The sequence below is a fragment of the Vigna unguiculata genome, chromosome 7 (assembly GCF_037176805.1).
Source record: "Vigna unguiculata cultivar grain cowpea cultivar isolate G323 ecotype 2 chromosome 7, ASM3717680v1, whole genome shotgun sequence".
Taxonomy (NCBI): Eukaryota; Viridiplantae; Streptophyta; class Magnoliopsida; order Fabales; family Fabaceae; genus Vigna; species Vigna unguiculata.
Genome location: NC_140798.1, coordinates 38,440,979 through 38,459,143, shown reverse-complemented (window position 1 = coordinate 38,459,143; position 18,165 = coordinate 38,440,979). Strand labels below are relative to the sequence as shown.

The following is an 18,165-nucleotide window of genomic DNA, read 5'->3' as shown; positions in this document are numbered from 1 at the left end:
TCAAATTCTTTAACCACTCATTGAGAGTTTTTCTTTTTTAACGTCCGCCCCTACTTCTCATTTAAATATGTATATTTTAAAGTTTATTTTATTATATCTTATAGAAAATCAATGAGCACCACATTTGTCTCTTGTTTCTATCTAATAAAAACCAAACTAAATATTTATATTCGGTAACAAACTAATTCTTATAAAATTATATTTGAAAGTTAATTCATCGATTTTATATATTCTTAAAGTTTTATTAATTGTATTTTTTGGTGTTATCATAAAATAATATTTCACTTAAAGAAAATATATTAATTAATTAAAATTAAATTATTCAATTTAATTAGTAATATTTTTCTCCACCGACAAATATCATCACATTAGTTTGTGTGTGACCCATTATTGATAAATTATTAAAATTGATCATAAATTAACCCATTAATTTATTAATGAGGTTTGTATGTGGCAACATTCTTAAGAGTCTGATAATATAATGTAGGTTAAAATACTTTTTTGTCCCAATTTTTGTCAAATTTTGTCAAATAAGTCTTAATTTTAGTTTTGTGTTCGAATATGTCCCAATTTTTGTCAATATTATTCAATTGAGTCCTTTTTTGCTAACACTATTTAAATCATTAACGGCTGTGAACAATGACCGTCACGTGTTACTTCGTGGTTTTTTTAATTTTTTTTTTGAATTTTTTGAATTTTTTTATAATTTTTTTAAAATGTCAACGTGTCAACCCAATAGGTGTCACATGTCAAAGTCAATGTTCTATATTCAATTTGGTCCCTATATTTGTTATTTTTGTTCAATTTAGTCATAATTGTTTAAAATTGACCAATTTTATCCTATCGAATATGCAACCAAATTTAATTTTTATATCAAAGTTATAATGATGTGAAATTTAATATATTATATAAAAATACTTAATAAGAATTTTAATATAAAAATTAAATTTGGTTTTAATTTGGAGAGGGACCAAATTGATTTATTTTAACAAAAAATTAGACTAAATTGAACAAAAATAACAAATATATGGACCACATTGAATATTGAACATTGACTTTGACACGTGGCACGTTGTTGGGTTAATACGTGGACATTTAAATTTTTTTAAAATAAAAATAAATAAATAAATAAATAACACGAAGTGACACATGGTAGTCATTGTTCATGGTCGTTAATGATTTGAACGGTGTTAGCAAAAAAGAACCCAATTGAACAAAATTGACAAAAATTGAGACCTATTTGAACACAACCAAATTTAAGACTTATTTAACAAAACTTAACGAAAATTGAGACTAAAAATGTATTTTAACTATAATGTATAATTTACTTTAAATCGTTAAAAGATTAATATAATTTTTTATTTTTTTTACATCTTTGTCTTCCGTAAGGAACGCATGTTTTTTTTTTTGCTGAAACAATTGGTGCGTACCGTGAGACTCAGTAAAACGAGATCTCGACCATACTCAACATGAAAAATTCACGATAATAAAAAATTGTCAATGAAAACACTAATAGTCTAAGTTGGGAAATGAAAAGAGACAATAAAGGTCTTCCGATTCTCGACACTAGGGGCTCGTGATGACCTCTAATGACTTTTCGACTCTGAACTCTATAAATGTTGGCGGTCTTAACGAAAGAGCTAACAGAGTAAGAAATTGTTTCACACTGTCATATTTATGATGTTAATATCAGAGGTGGCATGGCCTAGGTCTAAATCGACTGACTCTAAGTTCTACTTGGGGGCAGGGATGGCTGCTTAAAACGACATTCCAACTCAACTGAAAAACAACCCTTGCTGAACCCAAAATGCCTAATGCAAGTTGGTAAACCAAAAATGACTGAAGCATGTGAGTTCCTACTAAACCAAAAAGGGTTAAATATGTTTTTGTCCCTCAAGTTTCAACGAAATTTGGAATTAGTCCCTCATCAAAAATTTTGACCAATTTAGTCATTCATCTTTCAAAATGCGTGAATTTAGTCATTTTAACCAAATTTTGTTAAGTTTATCTGACGTTTCAAGCGCATTTCATGATAGTATTTAAATTATTTATACTGTTTGACACATTTTTTCTTCAATGTTAACTTAAATACTATCATGAAATGTGCTTTAAACGTCAGATAAATTTAACAAAATTTGGTTAAAAGGACTAAATTCACGCATTTTAAAAGATGAAGGACTAAATTGGTATAAAATTTTGATGAGGGACTAATTTCAAAATTCACTGAAACTTGAGGGATCCAAAATATATTTAACCCAACCAAAAATATATAAAGCAAGTAGGACCCTATTAAACCAAAAGCATAAGTAGGTTGACCCCTCCTAAACCAAAAATTCTTAAAGCAAGTCAGCCCTTGCTAAATCCTAAACCAAATATGCCTTAAGCAGGTTGACCTCTGTTAAATAAAAAATGCTTAACGCAAGTGACCCCTGCTAAACCAAAACTGCCTCACGCAGGTCGACCTTTACTAAACCAATGTTTGAAGTAGGTTGGTCCCTACTAAACGAAAGTGTAAGTTTTTAAAAAATAATATTTTAAAAATAACTTTAATGTTGTAGATTTAAACAACAATATGTAGATATATAAAATCGAATTCTAACTAATTTTTTAATAGTTAATGTTTTTCTTTTCACTAATAATTTTACTTTAAATTACTTTATTTAAAAAAAAAAATCAAATAAATTTAAGTATCAATTTGGTCGACAAGTGAATTACTAAATTACTTGAACTCATTGCTCGCAAATATAACTCTTTTTTTTTTAAATTGTATTAAAAAAAGTATATAACAAGTATCTTTGAAGAGAAAAAACTGTCATTATTTTAAAACTAGCTTACACATATAAACATTTTCAAATATACGTGATATTATTTGATGTTATATAATAAGATGATGATAATATATTATTATTAAATTAATATATAAAATAAAATTATATTTATTAAAAATAAAATAAAATATATTAAAAAATAGAATTTTTTTATATATTATAATATTATTAAATTAATATATTCAATAAAATTATATTTATTAAAAATAAAGTAAAATATATTAAAAAAAAGACTAAAAAAAATATTATTATAGATCATAGATAAATCAAGATATTTATTTATTTATTTTATTAAAGAAACGTAGACATATCTTTTTTATTTACTAAAAGATAAAATATCTCTCCAAATTATATGTCTTTATATGTAGCGTAGATGATTTGGTCCACATTATAAATTGTAATGAAAACAAATTCCAACTCAAGCAAATAAATCCTGTGTAAAATCTCACCATTAAAATCTACTGCCCTAATCTCCAGTGCAGTGCCATCACTTTTGCATCTTCTTTGCGGCGAGGTTAGTTACTGATCTGCGATTTCACCACTGTACTATTCTTAACATGACTTGTTATGGTGATCAACTTAACATTGGTTAGAACGGAGTAAAATTAAGCATCTTTAATGAAAATTAATCATTTAAATCAGTGTAACCCTCTGCATATACACAAAACACTGCCAAACAATTTCTTTGTTAGATAAAAATTAGCCACTCTGTTCTATTGTCCCCTTACGGCACACAGTAACAACGTGGCGCTAATGCCGCGGAATCTTAAGCGAATATTTCCATAGTTGACAATGTTTCTTCCACCATCCTGTTACTGGACCCTTCTTCCATTAAACAAATCGTTTCAAATTTTCCAACCCTAATATTCTCTATTAGTTTTGTTTTCATATTGCGTTCAAGTAAAATCATCGTTAAACCCTACAATTGCGCGTACCTACTACTCACATTAAAAGGTGAGACATGTCTGTTTTGAATGTGTGTTTAGTTTATTGCTAATAAGTGATTAAATAAAACAGGCCAAAGCCTCTTTCTATGCTTTTTGACTTTTCTTTTAACTGGGGTTCTCTTCTTTCTGATATTTCTATTTGAATTTGCTGAAGAATTAATTCAGCCATCTCCAAAGAGTTCCATTTGTCGCACCTCAATTGGAAAAAGAAGCGAACTTGGAATCTGGGTATTCAGTTTTCGAACACTTTCTATGGGGAATGATGCAGGTTCACCGCAGGGTCCAGTTACTTGCGGGTCGTGGATTCGGAGGCCCGAGAATTTGAATTTGGTGGTGTTGGGAAGGTCCAGACGTGGCAATTCTTGTCCTGCTCTCCTCGAGATTTTCTCCTTCGACCCTACGACCATTTCTTTGTCTACCTCTCCTCTGGTATATCTCTAAAACTCTGAATACAAGTATAAGTATAAGTATAAGTATAATATACATACCAAACATGTGTTCTTTTGTGTGTTTGTGCCTGTAATTTATCCTATATCATGTAGTGTAATCATTTGAAACTCTAACTTACTTTGTCCAGACCCTTGTTAATGTAAGTTAAAGTTATTTTCTTAATGTATTGTGTTTGCGGATGTCTGAGGATGTAGATTATGTGGAGTGAAACATTCGAATTTGTGCTTATCCTTTTAGTATTTGGCTGAAAACGTTTATGTTTTCCTCCCGGAAGCAGATGGTTAGTGGAAGTAGATATTATGCACGAATTCTGTTGTTGAAAATATTTTCAGTGTTGAGTTTCTGGGTTGCTGAATGGAAGCAAAGCACGAATGGGCTTTTACTTTTTGTTTTATTGATGTTTTTATTTGTTTGATATTTCAGACCACCTATGTGTTGGAAGCAGAGGAAGGTGATCCTGATGCTATTGCAGTTCACCCTAGTGGGGATGATTTTGTGTGTGCTTTCAGCAACGGTAACTGCAAGTAAGTCCCTTTTGTCAGATCTTTTGGGATTGAAAATTTGTTCTTCTATATCTATATCTATATATATATATATATCAATCCGATGAAATATTTTAATGCCGGTTCTCAACTTGCATTTCTAAAATTAGCAATCCCTTCCACTTTCAATAATCTTAGAATCAGACGTCAATCATATTATCTTCCTTTAATTACTCAGTGGGAAAAATAATACTGTGGGCTCAAGTCTACAACCAGATTTCTTTTGCACAGTTTCTTGTTATTCTTTTACCCAGGAACTAGGTGAATATCTCACATAGTAGTTATGGTTGTTTCTTAAGTATAGATAGCTGGATTTTTTCTTCTAGTTATTTTCATCATATGATGTCTGTCTTCTTTGGATACTGTGTGAAGAAACTACATCAGTTGGTTATATGGCCAAAATACACTTCATAATGACTTAGTCTTGATGTTAACTTTTTGAGGTTTTCTAAGACCCATTTCTTCATCAGTTGGTTATATGACCAAAATCCTCCCCACTTGAGTTAACTTTTTGAGGTTTTCTAAGACCCATTTTATTTTAAATTCTAATGTGATTTGAAAGCATATTCAGTCTTGATGTTTGCCCACCTGCACATGTCTGGTCCAGCCTACAAACTTCATGCTCTAGCCTCTAGATGTATAATATTGGGTAGAAGATCCTCCCATGTTTCTTAATTCATATAGATATATGGATTGAATTATTTTTCTATGGCTTGTAGATTGTTTGAGCTGTATGGTCGTGAAACAAACATGAAGTTGTTGGCTAAGGAACTCACTCCTCTACAGGGTATTGGTCCCCAGAAATGCATTAGTTTTAGTGTTGATGGGTCTAAATTTGCTGCTGGTGGGTTGGTAAGCATAGCTCTAGAATCCAAACAACTGATTTTATTTTCTGTGCAGTACTAAGTTTGATCCTGTATGTTTGACTTTCTGTCTTTGACAAGTGTAGGATGGACATCTCAGAATTATGGAGTGGCCTAGTATGGGCGTGATTTTGGATGAACCTAGAGCACATAAATCAGTCCGGGATATGGATTTTAGGTAGGTATAATAAACAAATCCAGTTGAATCCTGCTAAAAGATGCATTAGTCCATACATCTAGTAAATTTTAAAAGTAATTGACAGAGTTGGTAACTATTGTAATTTTATTTGGACTTCTTACAAAGAGAGAAGATAATTTTTGCTTTCCATTTTCATGCCTGCAATAACTTGACTGTGTATATATGATCTTTTATTTATTTAGATAATAAAAGTATGTGACATTGTAAATATCTTAAGCCAGAAACAAGACATTGATACTTACTCTACTGCCTTCATTTTTCTCATACTTCAGTCTAGACTCAGAATTTCTAGCTTCAACTTCTACTGATGGGTCAGCAAGAATCTGGAAGATTGAAGATGGCGTTCCATTGACTACTTTGTCTCGCCGTTCGGTATGGTATATTTGATTTAAGAACCTGTGGCAAGATCTGTAAGCAGTTACTTATATTGCATGATCTAAATATTTCGTTGTGTCTCTTTAGGATGAAAAGATTGAACTGTGTCGATTTTCCAAGGATGGAACCAAACCATTTCTATTTTGCTCTGTTCAAAAAGGTATGAGAGTATCTGGTTTCTCATGTATATTCTATGGTATTAATTTGCATATTCTTCAGATGTATTTGACCAGCAAAGCATGGCCTTCATTGTAGACATCTCTGTCTCTGTGCAGGTGATACTTCAGTCACTTCAGTTTATGATATTAGCACATGGAATAAAATTGGGCACAAGAGGCTGATTAGAAAGTCTGCTTCAGTAATGTCTATTAGCCAAGATGGGAAATACCTTTCTCTGTAAGACCTACAGTTACCTTCTGAATTTTGGGCTTATGTGTGGTCATTGGTCAACATTCTTCCTTAATCTTTTGTCAGTTTTTGATTTTGAAAATTTGTCTGAGACATGTAATCATCGCAAGTCTTCTCTTTAGGATTTAGAATTTTTATTTCTTTTGTTTTATCCAACACAATTTATATTCAATTGCCTTCTGTTATGCCAAGCAGTTCTGCATACTGGAAGGAGTGCTTGTATTCTCTCCCCCCAGTGCATTATCTGATTCAAAAGTAAATGTCCCAGTCTAAAATTTTTAACCAGGAATGTATTTTGTTTACCTGACTACTCCCTAGGTTAAACAAACCACTCCATAATAATCAAAGCTAAAACTTCAGTCACGATGTGGAAGTAAATATCCCAATCTGAAAATGTTGACCAGGAAGTTCTTCAATGAATACGTGATCACAAAAAGAAGTCTTTTTTAAAATTTACATTAATCTTATTGTTGATATGGTTAAGATATTATTAGATATTGTTAGTTACAATATTATGTGTTAGTTTTAAATGTAATGGGCTTAGGCTCATCTCATCTCTTTGTATTTTCCTATTTATAAATGCATAACCCTATGTTCTCAATACACATTAGGGATTTATCCTATGTCTCTTTCTCTTTTATGTTAACACATATAGTGATTTTGTCCATGTTGCCAAAACTGTGATATTGACCATGCTTTTACATCTTATTACTTTGTCTCTTATTGATCTACTATAGCTTGATATTTATAATTATGTTGCACTGATTATATCTATCTATTTTCTTGTGAATCATCTTTTTTCCTTTGCACACATAAGTCATCTGGGTGATAGAACTACCCAATCATTTCCTTATAACTGCTGAGCTTTTTAGTTTGTGTTTACCATTTCTCCAATTTAATGCATATGTGGTTGAAACGTTGTCTGCAAAGTACTATATTGTTTTGATTAAAAAAATTGAAGCCCTGCAAGCTTGAAATATGATTTGCACTTAACTTGTATATCACATTACATTTTATGGTATATGCCTCCTGTATTTCAACTCATCAAACTTCTGTGAGTCCAGGGGCAGTAAAGATGGAGACATATGTGTAGTTGAAGTAAAGAAAATGCAGATATACCATTATAGCAGAAGACTGCACCTGGGTACAGATATTTCATCACTTGAGTTCTGTCCTGGGGAAAGGTAGTCTCTATCCTCTATTGGTTTAATTTGGCACCTTTCATAAATAAATAAATACCAATCCAAGTAGGCTTTTAGTAAATTGGTTAAACCTCCTTCTTTTTCAACATTGGTCACAAAGTTGGGATTAAGCTTTTCATTTGAATATTGGAACATTCATTGGGTACGGATTTATGTAGACTTTGAGTAAATTGTTAAAGCCTTATTTTCCCAAATTCTAAAACAAAAATTGGGAACATAGTGGTTAGTGTAAATGGTATTTTAAGAACTGTGTAAATGTTAGAAAGGAAAGTTATATTAGCCTTTGTGATACTTACAAAAGAAAAAGCTAGAGGCTAAGGAGAATGTGTTCACTTCCAAAAAGATAGATGGTTACATAAAGAAGATGATTTGCGATAGTATGAACATGCTTAATCATCTGAGTTTCTCCCTTCTCAGATTTTTGGATTTTATAATCTAAGAATCCAATATTTAGAAGCTATATATGTATTATTAGGAAACATTGGATCGATGTAGCAAGTATGCATGATAAGTGGTTTTCAAAATATTAGGTCATGTTTTGACTCGAGTTTGCTTGAGAGAGATCAAGGAAAATCAGTCAGAAGCGTAGAATTACAAAATCGTACATGCGAAGAAAGGTGTGCAAAATACTAGAAAAACTAAGTCTCACATACAACCCTCACCCTATGAGTTAGCTTTTAAGGTTGAGTTAGTCCTGAATCCAAATTTCAAGACAAATGATTTGGTGAACAAATTATGACTGCAGATAATATTGGACAATGAAGCTGTTCCCTGGACTATCCTGATAAGGCACAGTGTAACTGACAGGTTATAGCTGAAATGGGTCTAGGATAGCTTACAATTCCCTTATGATCATGATTAATATCAGCAATGAATTTTCCCCCCATAAGATTATTAGCCAGAGTAAATGTGAACTTTCTTGAAATTGAACCTTGGTTTTTTAGAGAACCAATCAGACTTGAAGTCTGATTGCATGATCATTGGCAATTAGTAAGATACTCACTGAATTAACCTAATGAATCTACCTCCTTTTTTCTTGTATACTCACCCGGGCTTTTCTTGTTCAGGGTTGTGCTGACAACCTCGGTAGAATGGGGAGCCCTGGTCACTAAGCTGACAGTACCTAAAGATTGGAAAGGTTTTCTCTTACATATGCACACATCCCTTCTTCCTTCTAATGGCATACCCTAACTATATTCAATTTGACATTTTAAATATCCTCTCAAACCTGCAGAGTGGCAGATCTATTTGGTGCTTTTGGGACTATTTTTAGCATCAATTGTTGCATTTTACATATTCTTTGAGAACTCTGATTCATTTTGGAAATTTCCCATGGGCAAAGACCAACCAGCAAGACCTAGGTTTAAACCTGTGTTAAGAGATCCCCAGTCTTATGAAGACCAAAATGTTTGGGGACCAGTTGATATGTGACAACACAAAAACTCTTGATTTAGTCTTCAGTGCTGCGCTGTTGTATCAACATTTATCTAAGCCCTTGTATATTTTTAGCCACTTGACTCATTACAAGCATTTACTTCTATTTATTGATATGTAATTTTATTAGAAACTTTAGGAATAATCAAACGGCTTTCTTAAATTTGAAAATTCCACTTAGGATGTTTTGTACTAGCTGCTATGTTATGGATCCATTGAAGTGTCTGGATATTTTTCCATTTTCTTATTTTCGTTTCTTGATCGTATTGATAACCTCTTTTATTTTTTGGCATTTCATTTAAAAAACACAGGGCAGATAGGGATTCAATTTATGGCATAGGATGAAAATTGGATTATTTTTTTTACTTTCCTTAAAATTAAATTTCATTAACACGATTTTCACAATTTTTTATCAAATAGATTAAGTCTATTTATTTTTCATACAATTTAAAAATTATTAAAATTTTCATCAATTAATTTAAAATGTATTGTATAACTTATATATATATATATATATATATATATATATATATATATATATATATATATATATATATAATCAATTAACTTGTTTTGATTATATGAGATGTATCTGCGTATACGAAAGTTGAATCGGAAAAACATTTTGAGGTTATGATATGTTGGATGATTTATATATGTTTTTTTATACCTTTTATTTTTGGAGCATTGATTAATTTTGTAGATACCCAGTCACGTAATAACTATACCATGATAGAACAAAAATTAGTTTCTAAGAAAATATCTCAAGAAAAATAAAGTAAAAACAGATGTGTAAAGAGAAGAAACAAAACCATATTTATTTAGAATTTGAATTTTCCACTGAATATTATTCTGCTTTCTTGTGTTGCATTTTTAAAATACGTACACTAACTTTAATGTTTTAAAATATGTTAAAAAAAAACCAATATACTAAAAGTAGTATGTTTTTAAGGACAAACAGCTAAAAAAAATCCGACAGAAAACTCATTTATTTAAAGTAACAATTTTATGTTAGTTAAAAGAATAACTTCTCGGTGCAAAATATATTACGAAAACCTACGAAATTTTGACGAAGATAAATTTTTAGATAAAAGGATATTTTATGCGTGAGTTTTTAGATTCTTTCTCGTGATTCAACAAGATAGTTATGCGACGAGAGGAAAAGTGTAAAAGGATGTTGGCTTTTTATGCTGGTTCTTGATTTGACCCTTTTCCCTCCCAACAAAGAATAGAGTGAGAAGAAGAAAAATAACAATATCAATCTCAAATCCAAACAAAACCCAGTGCAGTGTTGCAGCGTGCCACTTAACTCAGACAAATATCATGAACTGTCTTCACAATCTTTCTCGGTTCGTTTATCCTTCTTCCTTATCAATTCATTCTATTGTTATCCAAATCAAAAGAATCAGATTCCTTATTTTTCAGATTCTCTCTTTTGCCCTTCGAAAATGTTGCCACGCGCCACCGCAACAATCTCCCCCTCTCGCTGGTACATTCCATTTTCCCTTTTATTTCGTTGATACCTATCTACAATTATTATACTTATCTTCCTCTCTCACACCCTCTTTTTTCAACGCTGGATACAGAGAATCGTCTATAATTCTCATCATAATCGAAGTATGGCGCTCAAGGTAGCTACACAATCTTTGCTTTTCCCTTTCTCTAGTTTATTTTTAATAATATTTTGTTAGTATAGTTTTTGTAGTATTTTCATGTTCAATCTATTAAAAGCTCTTACTGTTGGAAATTCTGTGTCAACTGGTGATGTGACCCTATTGAAGTATAAAAGTGGGAAGCTATACTCATCTGATTATGTTTAGACAAACTTATTTCTAACAACTTTTACAAGAAAGAGTGGACGGATTTTCTCTAAAAATTTGAATTAGTTTGTATATAATTTGTAGAAGCTATAACTTTCCTAAATTCTTACTTTTTAGCCTATGCATAAGTTAATTTGAATCTTTTGGAAGTCCTTTTGAAGAAATTTGTCTAAACAAATCCTAAGTCGCTGTTGTACAACTAGTGATATGACCGGATTGAACTATGTATGGGGGAAGTTATACTCATTATGAGTCGGTTATGTAGTATTGAATTTGTTCCCACCCAAAAGCTAAGACTTGGAATAATATTGCATTTTGTCAACATCCATCAAATAAGATAATATTACTGGATTTTTTGTTGCTCAATACATTCATTGTCTTGAACCTGATTCAGTTTTTGTGAGGATTACACTATGAGCTTATGGATGGAATAATTAGACAACATGTGAATGCATGGAAATTGTGGAATGTTCACGGCATATTCTGGAATCTACCAGAATTCATGAAGGTGTTGTCATTTAAAAGTTGTAAGATTTGTCATTTTGGTGTGTTCCGGCAAGCAAATTTAAATGTAAAGAAAACAGGGAGATATTGCTGCAGAAATAACTGTAAAATTCTAAAAAGATGAACACTGTTTGTTATTTATATGCCCTGCCCTGTGAAATATTCATCCTCACTTAGGCTTGACTGTATAAATGGACTTATTGGTATCTGCTATTCACGTCGTTTCTGCTTCATATTTCCTTTGTTTTTCTAGAGAACTTGATTGCCATTTTCTTTTGCAGGCTGCTTCAGGTTCTGCACCAAGTGCAGACAAAAGTAATGTCAGCAAGGAGGAGGAAAAGTCTGAGACATATTCTCATAACATGACAGAAGCTATGGGTGCTGGTATGTTTAATATTTTTTGTTCTTCTAGTTCAACAATGATGTAGCCTTATCTTGTTAGATAGACTTGACTGCATTGATCAAACATTATTTAGGCCCCTACAGAAACCTAAATTTCAGTATAGACCAAGGTCTTGTTTTAATTGCTTCTCCTAAGTTTTCTTCATCGTTTGTTTGCCTTATGAATCAGAATATCTTCCATTTCATCTTCATTTCTCACATTTGTTGGTCTTTTCCTACTTTGTGGTTCTAGATAAGTAAAAGACATGGAATACAATATGGGGTAAACCGAGAGTATCTTTAGCTTGAAGCTCCCTGATCAATTGTAATTTATTTTTCGGTAGTTGTGATGAAATATTTCATATTATGGGATAAATCTTCATTATGTTTGCTGCAATTAATTCTAACATTCTTAGGTTTTGTAATATTCATATTTAACTAATAGTTTGGATTGACTATAGGAACACTCAATTGCCTATCCTATTATTTTGTTCTTTGAATAATTCATGTTGTTACCCTTTCTAACAAAGTGCTACTCAGTTTTGACTTATAAGCACGAGTTAGGAATGAACTATAACTTCATCCGTCCAGACTTAATTGTGGGATCATGCCCACAGGTATTTTTGTTTCAATTATAGATACCTGATCCAATTATGTCAAATCTTGTTTGGTCCTCTGACTTTTATTTTATTTTTTTTCTCAAATTGCCAGACTCCTGATGATGTTGAGAAGTTGCGTAGGATTGGAGTGAAAACAATATTTTGCTTACAACAAAATCCAGACCTTGAGTATCCTAATCAATTTGTTTAATTAGATTCACATTCATCGTTTTAGACAAAGACCAAGTATTTAGTCTAGCAAATGATGAACCATTGTGTTTCCTTACAATTGCTTGGATATTTTGGAGTTGATATTAAGGCCATACAAGAATATGCCAAGGCACATGATGTTCAACACTTGCGAGCTGAGATAAGGTTAGTTATGTGATCAAATATTTCTGTCATAACTGTCAAGGAAATAATTATGTTTAAACTGGCAGGAATAAAACAAACAAAGGATGCTTTGAATACTGTGATATTGAATTAGAAGATATAAGGTTGACCAGGTGGTAATAGTAAAAGGAAGGGTGGGATAAGTCGGGGGTTCAAATCCCCACATTAACAAAAAAAGCTAACATATTAACAATTATCATTCGCCAAAGAAAATAAAGTATGATATTACTCGAGTTTCAATATATTGTACTGATATTTTGAACAGATTATACAATCAAAACATTGTGGACATGTTGTAGATATTTTAATAATGACTGCATGAGGAAACCCACTGTGAACTTAAATTGAACTGAATTATTATTAATTTGAATTTTTTTCTACGAAATTGTTTAAAACTATAGGTGGAATAGATCCTGTGCAATATGTTACTTTTTTTGTATTTTGTAATTATAGTTTTTTCTTACAAGTCATGAATATGTCAAAATCATTTACAGGTTTTATTTTAAATGAGAGTAAGAGGAATGATTATTAGTCATTGCCACTAGATCTTATCACGAACGAAAAAGATTAAGGTGTAAAATTCATTCAATGTTTTAAAGTAATTGTGTGGCTTAAAGTTTAAAATATCGATCATTTGTGTATTATTGTATGATCCATATTTTCTTTTCTCGTTTTCATTTAAAAATTACTTCCTCACAAGACATCCCCTATGTGTGTCGCACATAGTAACTTTCTCACAATCATGTACTGTTCTATATTTTTAGTTTTGGTTTAAGACGCATTCTACTTGTTTTTATGTTTGTAAAAGGCATCTACTTTGGAAGAAAACCTCGAATATGGTAATGGTATGCCACGCTTCTTTTTTTCTGAGTGAGGCAAGGATGTGTGGTCCTACTTACATTGTGGAGCTTGGTTGAGAGTAAGATAAGATCTTGGTTTTCTATCTGGATCTTCAGTTAGTTAGTACTTATCCCATCACATGTAATATAAATTTTGCATTTCCTTTTTTCCCATGCTCAAACAGATACTAGTTTTATGTTTTCATAACTTACCCCATCCCCCCAAAATATTCTAGAAAAAAAATGTGAGATATGTTTTTTAAATTGTTACCAAAAGGAAATTTTGAAGATTTAGGTATTAGGTTGTGAGCGAGTCAAAAGCTCAAGCAATCAGGTGAGTTCTTTGTGTGTGTTTTGTGTAAGACTAGTTGGTATGTCACCTTCATATGATAATTTCTAATCTTGTATAAATGGGTACATTTAGTCATTTCTTCTTTACGTATGCGTTGTGCTTTGTGTTATACTAGGGTTTCTCTTTACTCATGGCATTTGTAACTATACAGTGATATATTCTGCATTTTACAGTTTGTTGCCTTTGTTTTTCATGTTCTTCTTCGCATTGTGTGATGATCTAACATGGATGTGACAGGGACTTTGATGCATTTGATCTACGAATGCGGCTTCCAGCTGTAGTTAGCAAATTATATAAGGCAATAAATTCCAATGGAGGTGTAACATATATTCATTGCACTGCTGGACTTGGAAGAGCTCCTGCCGTTGCAGTATGTCCCTTGATTTTATTTGTGTTACTTGTTTATTACTGGTAGAATATTTAACCTGAAACGGTGTTTTGGTTAGTTCTGTGTATGGTAAAGGAAATAGTTTCATGTTTAAGTAGTTAAATACACAAAGGGCAGGTGGTGAATGTATTCAGTAACCTCTCACATACTGAATGGTTTCAAAAGGTTTTGACTTAAATATATTGGTACGAATGAAACACCTATAGATCATTTTCAATAATGAAAGTTGTTGAAAACCCCCATGTTGAGAAAACTCCCCTAGCTCGCCTTGTTGCAGCCCATCAAAGTTGGTTGTCTATGTCTTAGAAACTACTACCTGCAAAGGACTACATTTAAACACCTATAAATCATTTCATTCTTTCTTATTTTTCTCTCGTAAAAGTTAATTCACCTTATAGAGAAACTTATTTCATTTTTTTCTTATTTTTTTCAGAAATGTTTATAATGAATTTTGTCTAAACAAACAATAGTAAGAATTTTGACATGTGATTAGGCAGTCACAGTTTATGGTTACAGAAACAAAATCTTCTCATGATTAAGGCTATGTGCATCTGACCCTCCCCATTTCCAAGATTTCACAATAGTGGGAACCTTAAGCTTTGGGCGACCCTTTTTATTGTCCATTGTTTGTGCTTTGGGCTATTAGAATCGTTTGACTTTATATAGCCTGGATCTATGTCATCTGGTTACATTCACTCCTAATTTCATCTACAGATTTTTATTGAAGATGCCATTGTTTTTATGAAGAAAGTGTAGAAATGAAATCATAAAATCAATATTCTTTTATTTTGTGGTAGATATGTCTATGAAATCATTTAAATCTATCTCAAAGATAGAGATGAAAAAGGTGGTGGTGTCTGATTTTCTTTTTCTCAAATATTTTGGTATTTCATGTATCAGTTATGTGTTTTATAGTTCTCTGTGTGTGTAAGATTATTTGCTAACAATTTGTTTTGCTCAGACGGCCTACATGTTTTGGGTTCTGGGTTATACATTCAAGGAGGCTCATACACTACTTCAGGTGACTATGCTCAATACTTCCTTTTCTATTGTTCCACATTTTAAAGTCGTGGGGGGTTCTATATTAATATTTTACAGTTGAATCACTAGTTTCTAAATTTTGGTATCTGTGAATTATGGAACTGGGCAGTTTAGTTACTAACAGATTTATTTTCTTACATCTAGTTTAGAAGCATTCTTATTTAATTTATTTTCCTGAGTTCTTTTACTCAAAATATGCGTTCTATTCTCTAGTTGTGTATACCCAAAGAAACTAATTTGATATCATTTTCGTTTTCTGCATGTCATAGAATTTTCATTCTAGCGGTTTCATATATTATAATTCTTCTAAATCAATTTTAGATGCATTTGGTGTAAAGAGAGAAATGAGATTGGAATTTGGTCAAGTTTTCTTGTGCCCTCTTTCTTACTCTTTTGTCTTGCAGAGCAAAAGGGAGTGCTTTCCCAAACTAGATGCCATTAAAAGTGCGACGGCTGACATCGTGAGTCAATTTAATGTTATATTTATTGTGATTTAAATTTTTAATGGGATTTTTTTTGTTATATTAATTAGGTGTGATCTTCCTGATAAGTCTTTTCTCATTAAAAGCTGACATAATTAATTTAGATGTTTCAAGATGAGAATTTATTTGAAACTGTTCCTCATTTTTTTTATCTTTTTATTGGTTTCCCTCTTATTAAAACAAAAAAAATATCACCTTTGAACATTATTTATTTGTGGTACTCAGCTTACAGGCCTTAGTAAGAAACCTGTCACTTTGTCATGGGAAGACAGCAATTGCTCTAGGGTGGAAATTTCAGGGCTTGATATTGGATGGGGGCAGGTGATGATTTAGTCTCATTTTATTTAGATTTAAGAATAGTCTGATTTCAGATTCCAAGACTTTTAATCTTTAAAATCATCTGGATCACGTAGTTTGACTTATGTTTTTAACATATACCTTGTTTATACGAATTCATGCAAAATCTTACTTAATCTTGATCTCTTTTCAGAGAGTACCCCTAGATTATGATGACAAATCGGGTTTGTGGTATCTCGAGAGGGAACTACCTGTAAGTGAAATTGTTAAAACTTGATCATAGTATTGAACGTTCAATAACTTGTCGGCTCAGCCGCTGTGATTAAAACAATAGATTGATTAGAAATAAGTTTATTGTCTTATTTACCAGGAAGGACGCTATGAGTACAAGTACATTGTTGATGGGGTATGGACATGCAATAATGATGAGCTTGTAACCTCTCCAAACAAAGATGGCCATGTCAATAATTTCATTCAAGTAAGTTATAAACTTCAACTAAATAGCTCAGAAAATAAATTTTGCGATTGGTATTTGAATCCTAGGAAATTGCTAGAAGCTCAGAGCTAGAATTAGTACATGATAATCAGCTCAAAGATAAAAATAAAATACAATGTATCACAACATTTATCGCTCACAACCATGTTATTGTTTTAGGGTTAAATGTTTTTTGGTACCTCCTGTTGAAATTTCAATCTTACTAGAATGATCAGATTTTAACATAATTATTTTAAAAACAATAGTTACTGTCAGAACCAAACTAACATATTTGTTAAATGTTGGCTATGAAAAACAGTGAAAATTTTTGGAGGGTTTAACCCTTTTTTTTATTTGCCTCTCCACATTTTAGCCCATCACATTATATTTCATCATCTGACTGTGAATTATTAGTTTGTGCACATTCTATTTGTCTCTTAACTGATTTCTCATATTTCATCCTCTCCTAATAGGTCCTTGATAATAGCAGCAGTGATCGTGTTTCCCTTCGGCAGAGATTCAGTTCTGATGATCCTGATCTTACAGCGGAGGAACGACTGAGAATAAAGGAGTTTCTTGAAGCTTGTCCTGATGAGGATCTGTGACCCATCAATGCACGTCTCTGTTTATATGTAAAGTACAATAACTTATACATGTTGTATAATAAAAGGTTGAATAAAAACCTTCAGACAAGATCTCTGTTGTAGTAATAAAGTTGGCTTGCCGAGTTAATTGAGTTCCATAGTAATCATAAGTCTCTGGTGTTATGTAAAGGACAGGATATCTCGAGTTCCATAGTAATCATATGTCTCTGGTATTCTGTAAAGGACAGGATATCCGAGCGTTCTTATCACGTTCAATGATGGTCTCAAATTATTTAGAATTCGAAGTTTAAAATTATTTAAATATTTTTTTTCCTTTTATTATTTGAGATATATATTTTAAGAATAAATCTGTAATGAAAAATATGTTCTAAAATGGATAATATATATATATATATATATATATATATATATATATATATATATATATATATATATATTAATCGACGGCAATTATATAAAATAATGACCATCTTGAGGAATTTCACCATTTCATTGTTTAAGCGTATATATAGTACATGCATTAATTGAATTTGCGATTATGAAAATGACAAAAAAAACCATTAAATATGAGAGGTATCAAAAGTAAGATGGATAAAAAATTCAATTTTTATGATTTAATCCATTTTTTCTATGATCCAATTCATTTAATATTCATTTTATTAAAAATTTAATCCATTTAAAATCCATTTTATTGGATTTGGATATCAATCTAATCTACATTTTATATATTTTATGGATTCT

General features: G+C 31.4%; 2 protein-coding genes across 6 annotated transcripts; both read left to right on the top strand.

The window, feature by feature from the left end:
• The first annotated feature begins 3,255 nt into the window (after nt 1-3,255).
• On the top strand, nt 3,256-9,495 carry PHF1 (phosphate transporter traffic facilitator1). Of its 4 annotated transcripts, none has more exons than XM_028081644.2 (11): nt 3,256-3,342; nt 3,930-4,204; nt 4,649-4,749; nt 5,487-5,619; nt 5,717-5,808; nt 6,102-6,201; nt 6,292-6,364; nt 6,480-6,600; nt 7,677-7,796; nt 8,882-8,952; nt 9,049-9,495. In XM_028081644.2, the coding sequence occupies exons 2-11, from the start codon at nt 4,028-4,030 to the stop codon at nt 9,243-9,245; spliced, it is 1,185 nt and encodes a 394-aa protein (XP_027937445.1). In that variant the 5' UTR covers nt 3,256-3,342; nt 3,930-4,027; the 3' UTR covers nt 9,246-9,495. The 4 variants fall into 4 exon arrangements, with proteins under 4 accessions (XP_027937445.1, XP_027937444.1, XP_027937446.1 ...); XM_028081643.2 differs by lacking the exon at nt 3,256-3,342 and adding an exon at nt 3,528-3,782; XM_028081645.2 differs by lacking the exon at nt 3,256-3,342 and adding an exon at nt 3,537-3,782 and having other exon boundaries at nt 3,941-4,204.
• Nucleotides 9,496-10,348: 853 nt separating this feature from the next.
• Nucleotides 10,349-17,679, top strand: SEX4 (dual specificity protein phosphatase (DsPTP1) family protein). 2 transcript variants are annotated; one of them, XM_028081111.2, is made up of 14 exons: nt 10,349-10,597; nt 10,674-10,737; nt 10,835-10,879; nt 11,854-11,956; nt 12,494-12,570; nt 12,665-12,741; nt 12,850-12,927; nt 14,374-14,506; nt 15,486-15,545; nt 15,970-16,026; nt 16,273-16,368; nt 16,538-16,597; nt 16,715-16,822; nt 17,293-17,679. In XM_028081111.2, the coding sequence occupies exons 1-14, from the start codon at nt 10,572-10,574 to the stop codon at nt 17,422-17,424; spliced, it is 1,116 nt and encodes a 371-aa protein (XP_027936912.1). In that variant the 5' UTR covers nt 10,349-10,571; the 3' UTR covers nt 17,425-17,679. The 2 variants fall into 2 exon arrangements, with proteins under 2 accessions (XP_027936912.1, XP_027936913.1); XM_028081112.2 differs by lacking the exon at nt 10,349-10,597 and adding an exon at nt 11,463-11,576 and having other exon boundaries at nt 10,668-10,737.
• Nucleotides 17,680-18,165: the final 486 nt, after the last annotated feature.